Source organism: Staurois parvus, unplaced genomic scaffold (genome assembly GCF_062004578.1).
Source record: "Staurois parvus isolate SC_StPar_1 unplaced genomic scaffold, SC_StPar_1.0 ptg000479l, whole genome shotgun sequence".
NCBI lineage: Eukaryota > Metazoa > Chordata > Amphibia > Anura > Ranidae > Staurois > Staurois parvus.
The window spans coordinates 982,210-1,000,695 of record NW_028318275.1 but is presented as its reverse complement, the minus strand read 5'-3'; the positions used below and the strand labels follow the sequence as shown (position 1 = coordinate 1,000,695).

At 42.2% G+C, this 18,486-nt stretch overlaps 1 protein-coding gene across 1 annotated transcript in view; it reads right to left on the bottom strand.

Annotated features, from left to right (window-relative positions):
- Positions 1-8,120: 8,120 nt before the first annotated feature.
- The window catches only part of LOC149452321 (tetraspanin-15-like), a 216,357-nt gene continuing 205,991 nt past the window's right edge, over positions 8,121-18,486 (bottom strand). The window contains exons 7-8 of the mRNA XM_089689499.1: positions 13,266-13,382; positions 8,121-12,186 (exon numbers count right to left, since the gene is read on the bottom strand). Of these exons, the coding sequence (XP_089545625.1) occupies positions 11,977-12,186; positions 13,266-13,382 (327 nt within the window). The 3' untranslated portion in view covers positions 8,121-11,976. The remainder of the gene's footprint in view (positions 12,187-13,265; positions 13,383-18,486) is intronic.

Here is an 18,486-nt window from a genome sequence, read left to right as displayed (position 1 = left end):
AAACAATAACCACCCTCTCACCTCTCCACTCTAAACAATAACCCTCCTTCTCACCTCTCCACTCTAAACAATAACTTCCCTCCCCATCTCTCCACCCTAAACAATAACCCCCCACCTCTCTGCCCTAAACAATAACCCCCCACCTCTCCACTCTAAACAATAACCCCCCTCCTCACCTCTCCACTCTAAACAATAACCCCCTCCTCACCTCTCCACCCTAAACAATAACCCCCCTCCTCACCTCTACACCCTCAGCAATAACTTCCCTCCCCATCTCTCCACCATAAATAATAACCCCCCACCTCTCTGCCCTAAACAATAACCCCCCCACCTCTCCACTCTAAACAATAACCCCCCTCCCCACTTCTCCACTCTAAACAATAACCCCCTCCTCACCTCTCCACCCTAAACAATAACCCCCTCCTCGCCTCTCCACCCTAAACAATAACCCCCCCACCTCTCCATCCTAAACAATAACACCCCCCACACCTCTCCACCCTAAACAATAACCCCCCTTCCCACCCTGACAATGCTAGGACAACAAAATGAAACAAATGGCTCTTCACACTCTATGGAGTCCAGGTGAAAGAGCCCTAAAAGGTTTCAAAAAAAGGAGCTGGGAAGCCTTTTCAATACTGAAAAAAGATTGTTAGCTTTCAAAAACTTGCCACCATCTGCCTGCTGAAGGGATTTTAAGAGAAAGAGGTTTCCCACTTTCTCTTAAAATCCCTTCAGCAGGCAGATGGTGGCAAGTTTTTGTATGTCCTAATCTGAGCATTGTTTTAGATTCCGTGTGCAGCAATGAATGAGTTAACTTTACAATTCTAGGCTAGTTCTACTGTTAGAGGCAAGTGAAGCAGAGATACATTATGTAGAAGATAAAACAAATTAGTTTTAATAATCTCAGCAATCACATCTCACGCGGCTCTGCGCAATCCCCTCATTTCCTCTTCTCTGATGATATTAATGCTGAGATTTGTTTGGGCCATGAACACACTTTGCAATTACCGCACCGGAAGAGATGTGACAACCCCATCTCCCATCATTAGCACTCATCCACACACATGTTCAGGGGTCAGGAAAGCAAGCGGTTAACTCAACAAGTCAGAGTAAATGTTTGAATTGCACTGTACAAGAATAGTACATACAGAGTAACTGCATTGCAGCACACCTATGGTTACATATGGTGAAAAATATCAGGCATAGGTAACTGTGTTAGCCTTGCCTGCCCTTTATCAAGCCCTGATCTGCAGGACTGGTGCTTCCACTAGGCAAACTAGGCGGTCGCTTAGGGCGCACTGCCACCTAGGGGCACCTGGGAGCAGCACAGGCTGTCATTCTCTCTGTGTCGGACGCCAACACATCATGAATGATCCTTCAGCTGAGAGGAGGGATGGCAGTGGGGAGGAAGAAAGGACAGAGGAAGATGCCGGATGTCTGAGGCCAGTGTAGCAGCTGAGCTGCTGCTCCTTATAGTGTTTCTCTCAGACTCGGTCCCTTACTGCGTGCTGGCTGGCAGCTGCTGATCACTGTGGAGTTCCAGCCCTTCTCTTCCCATTCATCAGCGGAGGTAGAACTGCGGAGAAAAGTAATGTTTGACTCTGATGTCTTGTGTCTGTGTGAGTGGGACTCGGCTGGCCCGACATCCATCACATGTGCAATGTGTCAGTGAGTGATGACATCATCACGATCCCACAACCTGCTCTTCTAGTGCCTGCTGATTGATGTCAGTAGTGGTGGTGTGTCGGATCTGTCACTGTGTGGGATCACTCGGTTTAGTTGCCTGCTGTCACAGCAGTTTTATCTCCCCCCATTGCCTGGAGAATTCCAGCCTGGGATTTGTCTGGGAGTGTGCATACATCATCCTCCACTCACTGCAGTTGTCACCCTGCCACTGCCAGCCACAGATACAGTCCACCTGTGACACTGATTTTGTCTTTAATATTGGTGCTGGTGGCATCTTATGGCACTTATTTTTGCAAATAAAAGAAATTTAGCAGTTTCATGTTATGTTGATTTAATATTACCTACTGTTTTAAAAAAATTTTATTGCGGGGGGGCGCAAGTAGCTGGTCTTGCCTAGGGCGCAAAATAGTCTAGCACCAGCCCTTCTGATCTGTTTACCCAGAAATCCTTGTGTCACTCACAGCAGATTTTGGTGGACAAATTTGGATGTGGTTTGCTACCTTTAAGTTACTCTTAAAGTGATATTAAGTGATTGTTTTTTCATTTTTTTAAAATAACAAACATGTTATACTCACCTGCTCTGTGCAGCGCCGATCCTCCTCTTCTTGGGGTCCCCCGATTGTGTTTCTGACTCCTCCCCTATGAGCAGTGCCCTAATAGCAAGCCACTTGCTATAAGGACACTAGTGCATGTTCGTTCCTGAGGCCCCCCCCGCTACCTCCTCACTGACTATGATTGCTGCTGTATCTCAGCCAATGAGGAGGGAGAAACTTGGGACAACCGGAGCTCCTGTGCATGTCGTTGGACCAAGATCGGGCTCAGAGAAGTATTAAGGAGGGTTGAGGGGTGAGATGCACACTTAAGATACTTTATCTTGATACATAGAATGCATGAAGGTAAAACAATCCAGAATCACTTTAAGGGTCCTTTCACATTAGTATCATTAGTTCCATCACAAAAAAACCCCTAAAAACTGAATCATTTTACATCAGTTTTAGGTTGCTTTCACACAGGCATTCTGATCTGGTCCAACTATCAGTTTTTCTGATGGACCTGATCTGAAGCTCCATGCAGGTCTATGAGCAAGCAAATAGTGCAATAACCACACAGAGGTGACCACTGCTGTTCAATTTTTAAAAGCTTGTCTGCCAAAGCAATTTTTTTTCTTTTGCTGCACCCATGTTAAAATGCACATTTTAGGCCTGAGGATTTTATAGAACCCCAAATATGCTATACAGTATTTTCTAAAAGCAGAGATGCAGGAAAATAAAATGGTGGTAGCTGCAATTTCTTGTCTCGATATTAGCACACATTTCTCAAACCAATAATTTCAGTAACAAAATACACTACCTTTAATTTTAGTGCACACAAACAAAATATATTACCCATTTTTTTCCTGTAAAATATAAAAAATGAGGTTGTGTCGAATAGACTTGAAACATGTGAAACCTTAAAATTGCAGGCATTGAAACAACGACAAACTGCAGTACCCAAAATTGTCCTTGTGCAATGCTTTAAAAGTTTTTACAGGTTATCAGTTCAGAGTTAACCATAACTATGTGATAGCATTGAGAAACAGCTAAAGTCCTTAATGCCGTTAATGTTGCCTATGGACCACAATAAAGCTGATCAAAGAAATATCATGCTTAACCCCTTCACGCTGACATAACAGAAATATGTGGTCTCACAGAACTGGGCTTTTTTCTATGGGGCTGCATATTTGCATACCTGTCTGCTGGAAGTGTGCTGCACTGCTCGCTCCCAGCACAAAGACCAAGTTTTCACTGAGAGCCATCGGGACTCCTGATTCTGGGTCAGATGATCTCTGTGATAGCCTCTGATTGGCTATCAGAGTGATTAGTCACTGTACAGCCCCCCCCCCATTTTTATTTTCTCTCTGAATGGAGGAGAGAGATGCATTGTATCTCTTTCTCTCCTTGCATAGAGGGAAAAAAAACTTAAATAAATATTAAAAAAGAAAAGAAAAAATACCTATATCAAGGTTTGATCTAGTTCAGTGCCAGGGTTAGTGTTTGGGTCAAGGTCAGGGTTAGGGTCAAAGGTCAGGATTTTTTTTTTTATTGGTATCCATGTCAGCTAGTGTCAGTGTGTTTTAGGTTAAAAAAAAAAAAATGCGCACTATTGATAACACACAAATATATGGTATCGCTGCGATCGTCAAGAGCTGGAAAATTTATTTTGGGTTGTTGTTTAGTGGTAGGTTATGGTAGTAACAAGAAACGCACAGCTAAATTAAAAAAATTATTTTTTTTTTACTATTTTGGGCCAGTTTTCCTTTGATAATAAAAAAAATCAGGAGATATCCATTACCATTTACCACCAAATGAAAGCCTAATTTGTCCTGAAAAAAACAAGGTATAATTCACCTGGATGTACAAAGTAGTTGTGATGATATGTACGGTTTTACTAACATGTCAAAGTTGTAAAATTGTGCTTAGGCGTTAAGATTTGTTTTACCCTTAGGAATGAAGGGGTTAATCAGCTTCTTTCCTGACCACAGCAGATGGGGAATGACAGCTGTGAACCTGGAGATGACAAAGTGCTTGTCCCTTCCAGGTTCATTCACTAGAGGGAAGATCAGTGAAGATGTACCTTCAGGGGTGTGAAGTGATCAGGTGATTTTAGCCTCCTGAATCACTTCCAACAGAAAGCTGACAGTCACCTTGACAGTATGAAAAAATAGCCTCCCAAACATTTAATAACTAACATTATTCATAGCCTTAAAATGATTCTAAAGGCTGTAATTGTTTTGTTCTTAAAATACCAAACATGTTATACTTACCAACTCTGTGCAATGGTTTTGCACAGAGCAGTGCCAATCCTCTTTTTTTTTAGCTCCCCCACTGGCGGTCCTAGCTCCTCTTTATTCTGAGTGCCCCCCCAATAGCAAGCCCCTTGCTATGGGGACACTCAAGCAGGTTCGCTCCTGAGCTGTGCTCCTGTGAATGGACATTGTCTATTCACACACAGGTTGTGGCTTGGCTGTGTAAGCCAATTAGGAGGGAGTCACTGTTTTTATGTACATCACTGGATTGGATCAAGATGGGGCTCAGGTAAGTATTGGGGGGGGGGACTGAGGGGGAAGCTGCAACCAGGTTATTTTACCATAATGCATATAGGTAAAAAAACCTTCTGTCTTTAGAACCACTTTAAAGAACTCTAGGATAGGCAAAAAAATATCACCCATTAGTACACCCCCTACACAAAACACTAAACAGTTAATAATATTTTGAAAATCCTGACCATTTAGGAGAAAAGACTAATTGAATTTTCACAATCTCATCTCTGTAATTCAAAAGATAACAGCATTTGCTCTGCCAAGGAGGGTGTGTAACAGCAGGGATTACATCATATCTTCTCTCTCTCTGCAGTAAAAGGACCAATCAGAATGCGCAGCTCTCTCTGCAGTAAATGGAAACTACAGTTTCCATCAACCACAGGATACACTAGGCCTGTACATGTTGAATGTGTCTGAGAGTCTCGGTATGCCCACCACTGCAGGTAGGGCTGAATTATATCACTGCTTCCAGGAGAAAGAACTACAGAGGGGATGTACCACGACCAGTGGCTGGGGGAATAGGAGACATAGCAGCCCCGGGTCTTACAAATAAGAAACCAAAGAGAATTAATGGTTTCATTTGAAAATGAATGGGCTATTTCAGAAGATGGATGACATATTCAGTGAAGGTAGGAAATCAGCAACAAGGACGTGTAATTTTTTCCCATTCTGTTTTAGGCCATCATCAACACAAACAAGGTGGATAGATGGTGGATCCATCCCCCCCCCACTCCTTAGTAGGATATTGTATTCTAACAGAGCAGGACCCGACACTGTCAGACTGTACCGATCAATGGCTGATGAGGACAAACGTTTTTCCAGCATGTCTCTTCGACAGAAGTCAAATGATCAGGTTCTGAAGTGGCCACATTTCGATAAGTGTATGGCCAGCTTTACGCTAGCAAACACATAAAGATTTGTAGATGTATGAACTCCCAAATCCTATTGCTCTGTCCGCTCTATGCTATAAAACATACACTGCCATGTTAAATATTTGTCAATGATGCCCGGCTTCTTCTTGCTCATTCTTTAGGCCAGCCCCCAGTAGATCTTGTGCATGCACATAATGAGATCTGGTGCAGCTTGCGTTTGTTTCCTGTTGTAATGGCTTTAGCGATGTGCATGTCATTATACCACCTGACATGCTCATTGCTGACATCACTGCAATGTATAAATAATGATATTTTTCCTGAGATCTTGCAGTTTAGCTGTGAGAGCTCCCTGGAAGGAACTGGTGAATTAGCCTTGGCTGGAGGTAGTTGGGAGCACTGGTTACATCACCAGTGCTTTGGGAGAGGCAGAAGTACAGAAATTTAAACTGCAAGTTTACTTGGAGATGGGCTTGGTACATAAGAGTGTAGTTTTTATTGTTAAAGCGGAGCTCCACCCAAAAGGGGAAGTTCCACTTTAAGTACGGGTCCCCTGCTCTCCATGAGGAATTGGGACCTTTGGGGAGCAGGTAACCGATTTTGACAGGTACCCACTCCCACTGCGATCGTCTAAGCGATCATAAGTTGTCCTCCCCCTCCCTCCCCGTAGTCTTCTGGGACACGTGACAGGTCCCAGAAGACTACAGGACCATTCACAAGGCACAGCGCTACTCGCACATGCACAGTGGGCACCTGGCTATGAAGCCACAAGCTGTCACAGCAGGATGTCCACACTTAAAGTGGAATTCCAGTCAATTTTGTGTTTATTAAAAGTCAGCAACTACAAAAACTGACTAGATTCTGACTTTTAATAAACACACTCACCTGTCCCAGGGTCCAGCAATGTTCTCATCCGTGCCGTCCCTTCGCTGCCTCTTCTCTCCCCAGCGCCGGCATCACAACTGTGGGAACCAAGCTGACAGCTTGGGGCTTCACAGCCGGGTGCCCACTGCGCATGCGTGAGTTGCGCTGCGCATTCTGATTGGTCTGACAGTAAAGGTTCTCAGGAGACTGCGGGAGGAAGAAGGGGGTCCGAACATGCAGTTCACTTTGCCGCTGCGAACTGAGCTGGAAGTTGGAGTGGGTATCTGTCAAAAACAGGTATCCGCTCTCCCCTCCCAACCAAAAGGTGCCCAATATGGTAGTGGAATGGGGGAGGAGGCAAACAAGCAGAGCTTCCACTTTTAAGTGGACCTACGCTTTAAGATGCCAGTGCCGAGGAGCGAGGGCAGCTGATGAAATGGGCTGCAGTGCAGACACCCCTGGATCACAGGACAGGTGAGTGGCTGTTTTTTAAAAGTTGGCAGCTAGTTTTTGTAGCTACTGACTTTTATTTTTTGTAGCTTTGACTGGAGCTCCGCTTTAAGGATGCAGAGCTGCCTGCAGCTGTGCTTTTACTGGTTTTGGGGAGAATGGTTGGCTTTAATGTACTATGTTTACCTTCATTATAAATTTTTTACATTCCAGGAAAATAAAATTTTAATGTTTTCTCAAGCGACTTGGGTGAGAATGTAGACTTAGTCCAAAGATTCTGTGCAAACTCCTTCTCATGCTTAAAGTGGTTGTAAACCTCTTACATGAAATATGAGCAAAGCATATCCCTCCATAGTGCTTACTTGTCTCAATCCAGAGCACTAAGTGTCATTTCTGTTTGTTGCCTTGTTCCTCTGTTATCTGCATGAGTCATTTCTGCCAAGTTTTCTTGACACCCAGAGAAAAATGGTGACAGGGGAGGGCACAGCCTGTGGCTGACAGCCTCAGCTCTGTTCCTTTGTGAACGAGGGTGTGTCCCTTCCCTCCAATCAGCTCTCATAACTCTACTCACTGAGCTCTACAGAGTGTAACTTTAGCTCCCCGACCCTGCTTTCTGGAAGCTCAGACAAGCTTTATAAATTCAGCACTTTGAATGATGTAGAGAAGACTGCAGATAGGTACAATTTATGTAGTAGGATTTGTTTAATCTCTGTGTATCGCCTGAGGCTAGTCATTTCACTGGGTATATGTAAGGGTTTACAACCACTTGAAAGCATATTTCTACTTTTGCAGAACGGTCTTATTCCTATTTCGCTGCAAAAGTGGAAATACACTTTAAGACTCGGTTCACACTTGGGCTGGGTAGAAGCAGGACCTGCACTTTATCCCACAGCTACAACCACCTGCACACGAAATGTGGGACCTGCGGGCGAGTGCCATTGCTAGTGGCAAGTTGCCCACACTGGAAACTGCACCCGCATGGGGAACCACACTGTAGTAGGGCAAGACAAAAGCGGATATAGAGAGAGAGGGTAGTGTTTGAACCAGCATATGTTCTGTCCTGCATTTACAAAGACACAGAGATTATTTAGCACATTGTCAAGTGTGGCTGGGACATAGGTTTAAGAACATACGATAAACTGTAATGTAAAATTAACAAACAACCAGTAATATATCACACAATTTTTTCATTTTTATTTATCCATGTAAAAAAAAAATGTACAAAATACCATTTTGTTAAATAAAATGTACATACAAGATTTCACACAGAACGCCAAAACTATTTCCGATATTTGAATTCCCTGAATTTTAGAGATTTGTCCCAAGCAAATTCTTCTACCTGTTTGTGCGTTTTAAAACAACTCTCCAAATGCCTGTGTGTGGCAAAGAAATGGTCACATCACTAAACACAAGCTTACAAAAGGCAAAAAAAGAAATGGTCCAGTATGTTCAACATTTTACAATTTCTAGGTGTGTCACAACTTTTGACAAACACATGCAGCGTACCAAGTGGAAGGACGTTATACTATACTAGAAGGAAAATGTCTTCTGGCTTTAGCAACAAATTAGCTGACGTGGGGGATTTGCAGAACAGTTTTGTGATTTTGCTAAATTAGCTAACATATACTATTCTACACATTTTTGTGAGTCAAGTACAAACAAAAGAAATGGGGGGTCAGCAGTAAATTTTATAATTAATTTTAGAATAATAATTTAAATACATTTAAATAATATAGGCAATAATATGCCTGTATTATTTCAATTGTATGTACCGCACAAATCCGAAAGCAAAAATAAAATAGAAAGCACTGCAGGCTTATGGAGGACAATGCCTTTTATTTTGTCCATTGCTTTATGGTAAGTATACCTGTTGATCCTGCCAGTAAAACTGGCGAGTGTGCATTTTCTTTTTTAGGGTGACAACAATGTATGCTGCCTTTTGAATTCTCTAAAACATTGATGCCCTGTGGACTATACTACGGCTTTCAGACTGCTTCACTGCATGGAGTCACAGTCTTCTACTTCAGTGGTTGTCACCCCCAAGGAAGAAATTGGTCACAGCCAGCCTCATCCATCCTCCCTTGGGACTGACAGTAGCTCCGTTACAGGGCTCTGATTGTACCACAGAGAGGTAATACATTGCTTTCTGGGAACTTTAGCATGGCTGTTGACTGCCAACGGCTAAGGGGAAGCATAGAGGAGGTGGAAATGTGACTGCTTCCAAATGCATGCAGTATCACAGCCAGTGAGCCAATGAGGAGACAGAGGGGGCGGAACCAAGCTACCGCTCCATGTGTGAATGGACACACGGAGCAGCAGGTTGGGAGTGTGCTTGCTCGGGTATCCCCATAGCAAGCTGCTTGCTATGGGGGCACCCAACAGGAAGAAGGAGCCAGGAGCGCCAGTTGGCGACCCGAAAAGAGGAGGATCCAGGCTGCTCTGTGCAGAACCACTGCACAGAGCAGGTAAGCATTACATGTTTGTTATTTAAAAAAAAGAACCTTTAGTATCGCTTTAATTGAACAAGCTGATGTTGGAAGCTGATTGGTTACCAAGCACAACTGCACCAGGTTTTGCACTCTCCTGTTTTAGCAAATCAATCCCAATATGTCATAATGTGTCAGTGCGGGTTACCGTTGCCACAGCAGGACCAGCCTGTATGGTTGAGAGAAGAATACAGTTAAAGCTATAGTTGGGTGTAAGGTCCACTTTAACATGAAGAAATTGTTGGTGATATGTCCACTTTAATAATAAACTAATAGCTGTTAAGACTGGGTGATAGGAGTAGGCATTTACCAACTAAAGGCACATACATTAATAATGGGCTGATCAGAAGAGTGCCACACAAATACTGTGACAGCTACGTAAGGCAGCAGGTTTTCAGGGATCACAGATAATAAGGACATTAGTGCAAAATGCCATTTATTGCTACAATGTACGATTAGTGATTTGTGTTTTGCTAGGGTAAATAGTGACCACAGTATTTCTGTTCTATAATATACACACTCAACACGCACTATACACACACACGATTGTGTATCTATGGGGGAAATAACAAAGCCTTTCATTTCCTAATTTAGGTGGCACAAACTGTATCACAGCTCTGCTCAAGACTGATCAGAGGAACCGTACACGTTTTAAGGAATACATCACTGGAGAATGTAACATTCCATGCTACTGCTCTTATGTCAGGAAATCTAAATCTGCCTGATTCCCATGTAAAGCCAGTCACATCCATGAGCTGGACTTGCAGATGCCCCTGGTGGCTTGCCTTTAAAGAAATAATAGCTATCTGGGAATGTTAATAAACCATTTGGCAGGCCTTTTATTCCAACTGCTATCACATGTCTAAAGCTGCCCATAGACAGATTCCCCCATCCACACATGCAAGGTGGATAGAGGGATCCTCCTCTCTGTGCTATTGTATTCTGACAGTGGGACTGCTCAGATGTCAGAATACATTGATCAGCGGCTGCAGCCAGCTGATCAACAAAAGTTTTCCAATGGTCCAGTTTGACAGAAGTCAATCATTAGATCGGCTTCACTTGAGTGGGAACAGCCATAGATGAATCAAAATTCAGCCAGTCCCTGCTAAAATTTGATCCACTTATGGGTAGCTTAGGCCTGGTTCACACCTATGCATTTGTCAGTACATTTTCAACTTTGCAGAAACACACTACAATCCATTTAAAATGGTGTCCTATAGGTCATGTTGACATCTCTGCGTTTTCTACTGGTGCGTTTTTTGGAAAGGGTCAGGGACTTTTTTTTCCCCACGGCAGGTTCTGGTTTTGGTCCCATAGACTTCAATGGAAACACAGCAGAAATTCATAAATAAAAAAGCAGTGCTTGCATTTTTTATGCATTTCTGCTGTGTTTTTGCTGGTTTCTTCAGCAAGACAACAGACACCTTCCAAAAATGCAAAACACATAAAAAAAATAAGCAAAAAAAAAGGGCAACGCATACTGGGAAGACACAACAACTGCGAAATTGCATCGGTGTGAACCAGACCTTAAAGCGGAACTAAACCCATCAATTTAACAATTTCAAAAACAGGTACATTCCCAACACGTGCCAGGAATGTAACTATCACATTTGCTTCTGTTCTCAACCAAATTGTCTAACCATCAAATAAATGGCTGTTGTCATAACTGATCACATGTGTAGCATCATGGCAGTTGAAGATCAAACAGAAGCTAAGATGGCAGTTTCCTTGGCTGAAAATAATAGGAGGGTTTAGTTCCACTTTAAGGCCAATCCTACTGTTTTTTCACATTGTCATTGCTGTTTGAATTGTATCAGGGTCACACAAAAAATATATGTGAAGGTTTCTTATCCTAGCATGAGAAGATGGTGCCTTAGGTTTGGAGTATGATGTGTCATCAAAGGCCAACCATCATTCTGCAGAGATTAACTTGTGACATTACTCACAGCAACCAAAGTTTCATTTATTAACAAATGTTCAAAATATGTATTTTGTCTGTGGCCAACCATTTTTTTTCTGTTTTTTTCAATAGGGTCCTCCAGGTTTGTTTAAAAAAACAGAAACCAATGCAAAATACCAACATTTTCGGATAATTTCTGCTTCCTCTTGACCCACCACTTCAGTGACACTCTAAACTCTGACCCCATCTATGAAGCCCCATCTACTTGCAAGCAGGTATCTGGGATCCAGCAGTGCTAGTATGAAAACACAGGTCTGGCAAACCAATTATCAGCTGTTATTTGAATGACATGTTATACTGGAGCAGGTTTAACTTTCTGTGATTTCTCTACCTAAGAATATCAAAAATTGATCAAATGTAAACATTGTAAACAGCTGTTTTGTTGTATGGGAACTTCACGTTGCCATTTTCCTTATTGCACCAGGAATTGATGTAAACTTCCTAATAATAGCTTTGCCTGTATGTAGAGGGTAGTCCATTGCAATATTCTCAGGTACCCCATGTTAAATGTCATCATCGAGCAGATCTGCGGTTACAGCTTCCCAGTGGACTTCACATACAGATCAGAAGCTAGAATAAGTGCTAAGGTAGTTTTTCATCATCACTGTCTGCATTGACAGGAATGTATCCCTCCTCCCTTGGTAAGCAGAGACAGCAGCCTGCTCCACTCAGGTCCAATTCCTTGAAGTTAAAGTCTTTCATTTTCAGAGATCTGAAATCCACCTCGTCATATGTACTGCAGATGTCCTTGAGTTTCATCCAAAATAGATAGGACAAACAAAGACCCAGAGCCTGTGATAAAAAAGAAAAGAAAAAAAGACAGGAAGAAAAAGTGAATGTCTTGAATATTCTGAGTTAAAGTGACCGACATTTCTTTTAACCTGTTTAATGCACAAATGTGGGCTTTTTGAGGTATGTTGTCTTTATGTATTATACGGCTGACCTCTAGAACTGGGGTGACACACAGTTCAGGGGTCAAGAGTAGGTAACACAGAGTGCAGGGGTAAGGTGTAACACAGAGTGCAGAGGACAGTAGAAGAAAGAGTGCAGGGGTCAGAAGTAAATAACACAGAGAGCAGGGGTCCAAAGTTACGTAGACTTCAAAGGTCAGTAGTATGAAATGCAGAGTACAGGGGTAAGGTGTAACGCAGAGTGCAGAGGACAGTAGAAGAAAGAGTGCAGGGGTCAGAAGTAAATAACACAGAGAGCAGGGGTCCAAAGTTACGTAGACTTCAAAGGTCAGTAGTATGAAATGCAGAGTACAGGGGTAAGGTGTAACGTAGAGTGCAGAGGACAGTAGAAGAAAGAGTGCAGGGGTCAGAAGTAAATAACACAGAGAGCAGGGGTCCAAAGTTACGTAGACTTCCAAGGTCAGTAGTATGCAATGCAGAGTACAGGGGTAAGGAGTAAGTAATGCAGAGTGCAGAGGCCACTAGATGTAATGAAGAGTGTAGCGGTCGGGGTAATGCAAAATGTACTGTTCCTTTGTAAAAACAACAGACTTACTGGCTGGATTACCAGATGAAAATGAAGGAAAGAAAGTGTAAAAAAAATGAAAACTATTGCAGCCATAAGAATTGGTAAGCTGCAATAAATAGTTTGCTTTTGGGTTTAATACCACTTTAATCCATCAAGCTCTTCACAGGTACATGCCCCCATTTCCTTGTAATTTAGTGCCTTGGTGACCTATCGCAAGGTCCAGTTATGGTCACATAGGGGAAGCGTGCTAAAGCCTATGCAGCTACCAACTTCGGGAAAGCAGATGTAGTCGTAGTAACTGCTGTGCACGTTATTATTAAGCAGTGACTGGAATTGTATATTGCAGTTATGATTATATGAAAAAAAAAAAGTCCACCAGTCTATATGGTTACCTGAGGAGCCAGGAGGCCAATAGCTAAGCCAAATGTTACCCAGAAGTTGTCATTTAACCAAAGTCCCACTCCATGTATACACCCTCGCACATGGATGATGTGAGCCACGTCCAGTCTCTGCAAGAACAATAGACATTAACACCTTAATTCATAGACATTTGAATGGTTTTAGAAGTCTTGAGTATTTATGTGCTGAATAGTGCTTCATAAACAAATTTTCTTTCATATGTGACCCCATCACCCATTGACAGTTTATTTAGAAACCAGCAAAATGTCCAGTATGCTCCTGGAAAGTGGGGGACACACATGGCAGCAAAGGCACACATACAGATCATAAAGGTCTCAGACTGATGCTATCAACCTGTTTCACACAGAGCAATAAAGGATCAGTACTTCCAAAACTATACTTCAGTTCTTGGTACCTGCTGGAATATTACATTATGCCATTAATACTGAAACCTGGATGAGGAAAGCATATCAGCTTTAATAAAGCAGACCATCTGCAAGGGTTATAATTTCTGTAATGCTGCTTAGTTTGCATGTGCTCCTCAGCAGATAGAGGAAGGTTGTTGCAGTTTACATTGACAGAAAGGACTCCGTTTACGGTTAACGAGGTGATGACTCTAGTTGTAAAGTTCTGCTTAAAGAGTATCTAAGCCACTCAAAGTTGAATTATGCTGCAGCTTACCAGTCCTTAGATGTGGTGGCTGTGTTTATTTTTTTACTTGACAATACCATGTATAACACACTCCCTGTCTCTGGATAGTTACACTCACTCCTACATTGTATCTATGGAGGGAGCTATGGTTGCCAGCCATGATAGACTTTAAACATGTCTTCCCCTGTTCATCTTCATTACATGGAGAGAGGTGATGGGATTAGTAGCTTACGCAAGCTGCCACTTTATCTCAAAGGACATAACAAGGACACTACATTTCTGCAAATTTATTTGCTGTACTTTTTAAAAATACTCTTAGCCTGAAAGCAAAAAAATTAAAAGAAACTACTGCAGCCACTACTAAATATCTACGTAAGTACTGTTAAGCCATAAAATATAACATTTTTGTTCTTGGATTTAGATATCAATTAACTACTTTCCATCCAGCCGCTGTATATAAATGGCTGGAGGGTGGCAGTGCAGGGACGGGTTGCCGTTCATAAATGGCGCCCGCCATTTTGTATTGTGCGCGCTCCCTGGGAACGTGCGGCACCGCGATGTGTGAGGTCCTGATCATGTGATCACTGATTGGCCAATCAGTGATCACATGAAAAGGTGTAAGCAAGATGTCACTTCTGACATCATTTCTTACTACGTGTGAAATCTGTGAACGATCACAGAGGTCACATGGTACAAGGCTATTCACAACAGTCTTGTACCATGTGACAAGCTATGACCAATCACAGCTTGCACAGTATTTCTCAATGGCTGCAAGAATGCAGCCAGAGAGAAGGAGAAATGATTGCTTTTACAGCCTTTATGGATGTAAAAGCAATCAGTGTAAAAAAAAAAAAAAAATCTTCAACACCCCCCACAAGTAGTACAGTGTCACTATAGTGCCACTGTACTGCTAGGGTGACAGTATGTTAAAAAAAACAAAAAAACCCATAAATAATAATATAAAAAAATTAAATAGAAATGTAAATTTTTTTTGAAAAATTATAATTTTTGGTTATAAACTAATTTGGGTTATTTTTTTTTCTAAAAAAATAACTGAATACATTTTGGCCAAGATTTATGAAGAAAGATTATTTATTTGCAAAATTTTATAAGAAAACCACTTTTTTCATTTATATAGCAAAAAAAATTAAAAACCCAGTGGTGAATAAATACCACCAAAATAAAGTTTTATCTGTCTCAAAAAATGCTAAAAAATTCATATGGGTACAGTGTTGCATGACCGTGAAATTGTCATTCAAAGTGTGACAGCGCTGAAAGCTGAAAAGTGTCCGGACAAGTGGTTAACTTTGCTAGCAGTGTCCCTGCTCCTGAATGGAAAAGCATACATGTACTTTCTTTCTGCAAAACAAAAATCACTAAAAAAAGCTAACTTTGTAAATTAGGTAGCCCTTTTTTCGAAAATGTGTTATTACATGAAACGCGTTAGAGAGATACCCTTTCTCATGGAATACTAACTACATTACCTACAAACTACCTCAGATGTAAGTGCTGGCTCTGTTAATTTACCTTTACCTTGATGTTACTCTTATATGATCATTAAACATACTACACTATTGGAGTTCTTTTCTCTCTGGGCTCATTTTTCTGGCACTGAGAGTCCTTATCCTGAAGGATCCTTTCTTGGTTCCCATCTGCTTGCATGATCCCCCTGATGGCTGGAAATTGTACTGCTGGACACGGTTAACCTGAGATGTGGAAACCTGCTTTGGATAGATGACAGCTGGTGAAGCACCCCCACCTGATGATCACATCCGCATGCTGAGTTCCCACCCCCAGAGTACCAAGGAGTAGGTCTTATATACTCCAACACACATTTATCTGTGCTATCTGGTTAGTGCATAGTATGCTCATTGTTTCCAGCCACAGCAATCACAAAAGTTATCCGCTGTTCTTTGTGTCACCACAATCACATTACTCCGTATGAACTATATCCTACAAGTTTACGTTACTATGTGATACTATCTAGTCGGTGCATAGTATGCTCATTGCTTCCAGCTACAGCAGTCACGAATATTAATCTTTGCTTACTGTGTATCCACAGTCACATCACTCCGCATGAACTATATCCAATAAGCTTTGTTGCTGTTAATATTATATAGTACCACAGTCACAGCAGTCACAAAAGTTAATTATTGCTCACTGTGTCACAACAGTCACATTAATCCGCATGTACTATATCAAATAAGTTTGAATACTGTGAGATACCACCTGCATACTGTAAATATTATAGAGCGTCGCATTTGTACTTTTATTTCTGGCATTTCTTGGAGAATCTAAGGTTGTTTCCTCTTCTATGCTGGCTGCTCCCGTCTGTGTTTTTCCTTGTTGTCACCCAGCGCTCATATTTTTATTGTTTACATGAAGTGGTTAACTTTGCAAGCAGTGTCCCTGCTCCTGAATGGAAAAGCATACATGTACTTTCTTTCTGCAAAACAAAAATCACTAAAAAAAGCTAACTTTGTAAATTAGGTAGCCTAGTTGCTTAGATTGTACATACTCTCAGGAGCTCAGTGAATTCAAGCGTGGTACTGTGATAGGTTGTCACCTGTGCAACAAGTCCATCCATGAAAATTCCTTGCTACTAAATATTCCATGGTCAACTGTTAGTGGTATTATAGCAAAGTGAAAGCAACTGGGAACAACAGCAACTCAGCCACAAAGTGGGGTCAGCGCATGTTGAAGCGCACAGTGCACGGAAATCGACAACTGTCTGCAGAGTCAATAGCTAGAGACCTCCAAACTTCATGTGGCCTTCAGATTAGCACAACAACAGTGCGTAGAGAGCTTCATGGAATGGGTTTCCATGGCCGAGCAGCTGCATCCAAGCCTTACATCACCAAGTACAATGCAAAGAGTTGGGTGCAGTGGTGTAAAGCATGCCGCTACTAGACTCTAGAGCAGTGGAGACGTGTTCTCTGGAGTGATTAATCAAGCTTCTCTTTCTGGCAATCTGATGGATGTGTTTGGGTTTGGTGGTTGCTAGAAGTACATTACTTGCCTGACTGCATTGTGCCAAGTGTAAAGTTTGGTGGGGGGATTATGGTGTGGGGTTGTTTTTCAGTGGATTGGCTTGGCCCCTTAGGTCCAGTGAAAGGATCTCTTAAGGCGTCAGCATACCAAGACATTTTGGACAATTTCATGTTCCCAACTTTGTGGGATGTCCCCTTCCTGTTCCAACATGACTGCACACCAGTGCTCAAAGCAAGGTCCATAAAGCGAGTGATGAGCGAGTTTGAAGTGGAGGAACTTGACTGGCCTGCACAGAGTCTTGCCCTAAACCCCGTAGAACACTACTACTCTACTCTTTCTACCAGTCCATCCCCCACAGTTACTACCTTTTGTACCACTATCCCCTCCCTCCTAGATTGTAAGCTCTGAGGAGCAGAGCCCTCCTATCCCTCTTGTATTGAACTGTATTGTTGCTGTATTGTCTCCCGTTATATTGTAAAGCGCTGATCAAACTGTTGGCGCTATATAAATCCTGTATAATAATAATAATAATAACACCTTTGGGATGAATTAGACCGGAGACTGCGAGCCAGGCCTTCTCAGCCAACAACAGTGCCTGACCTCACAAATGCGCTTCTGGAAGAATGGTCAAACATTCCCATAGACACACTCCTGAACCTTGTAGACAGCCTTCCCAGAAGAGTTGAAGCTGTTATAGCTGCAAAGGGTTGGCCAACTCAATATTGAATCCTACAGACTAATGCAGGCCATAGATGGGGAGAAAATCGGCCGATTTTCGGATCGTTAGTGGGCGATTTGGTCGGCCGTTTTTCGGTATTTTGGCCGGTTTTTTTTTCGGTAAAGTTGGAAAAAAATCGGCCGATTTTGCCGATCGGCCGATTTTCGCGGCAATTAGTGGGCAAATCGGCCGATTTTTTACCGATAAAAAATCTGCGCATGAGCAGTGACCTGCAAGAGGAAGACAAAAAGAAGAAAAAGAAGAAGAGGAAGAAGAAGAGGATGAAGAAGAAGAAGAGGAAGAAGAAGAGGATGAAGAAGAAGAGGATGAGGATGAAGAAGAAGAAGAAGAAGAGGATGAGGATGATGAAGAAGAAGAAGAGGATGAGGATGAAGAAGAAGAAGAAGAAGAGGATGAAGAAGAAGAGGATGATGCTGATGAAGAAGAAGAAGAAGAAGAGGAGGATGAGGATGATGATGATGAAGAAGAAGAGGATGAGGATGATGATGAAGAAAAAGAGGATGAGGATGAAGAAGAAGAAGAAGAAGAGGATGAGGATGAAGAAGAAGAGGATGAAGATGAAGAAGAGGATGAAGAAGAAGAAGATGAGGATGATGAAGAAGAAGAAGAAGAAGAAGAGGATGAGGATGAGGAAGAAGAGGAGGAGGAGGAGGAGGATGAAGAAGAAGAAGAAGAAGAAGAAGAGGAGGAGGATGAAGAAGAAGAGGATGAGGATGATGAAGAAGAAGAGGAGGAGGATGAAGAAGAAGATGAGGATGATGAAGAAGAAGAAGAAGAAGAGGATGAGGAAGAAGAGGAGGAGGAGGAGGATGAAGAAGAAGAAGAGGAGGAGG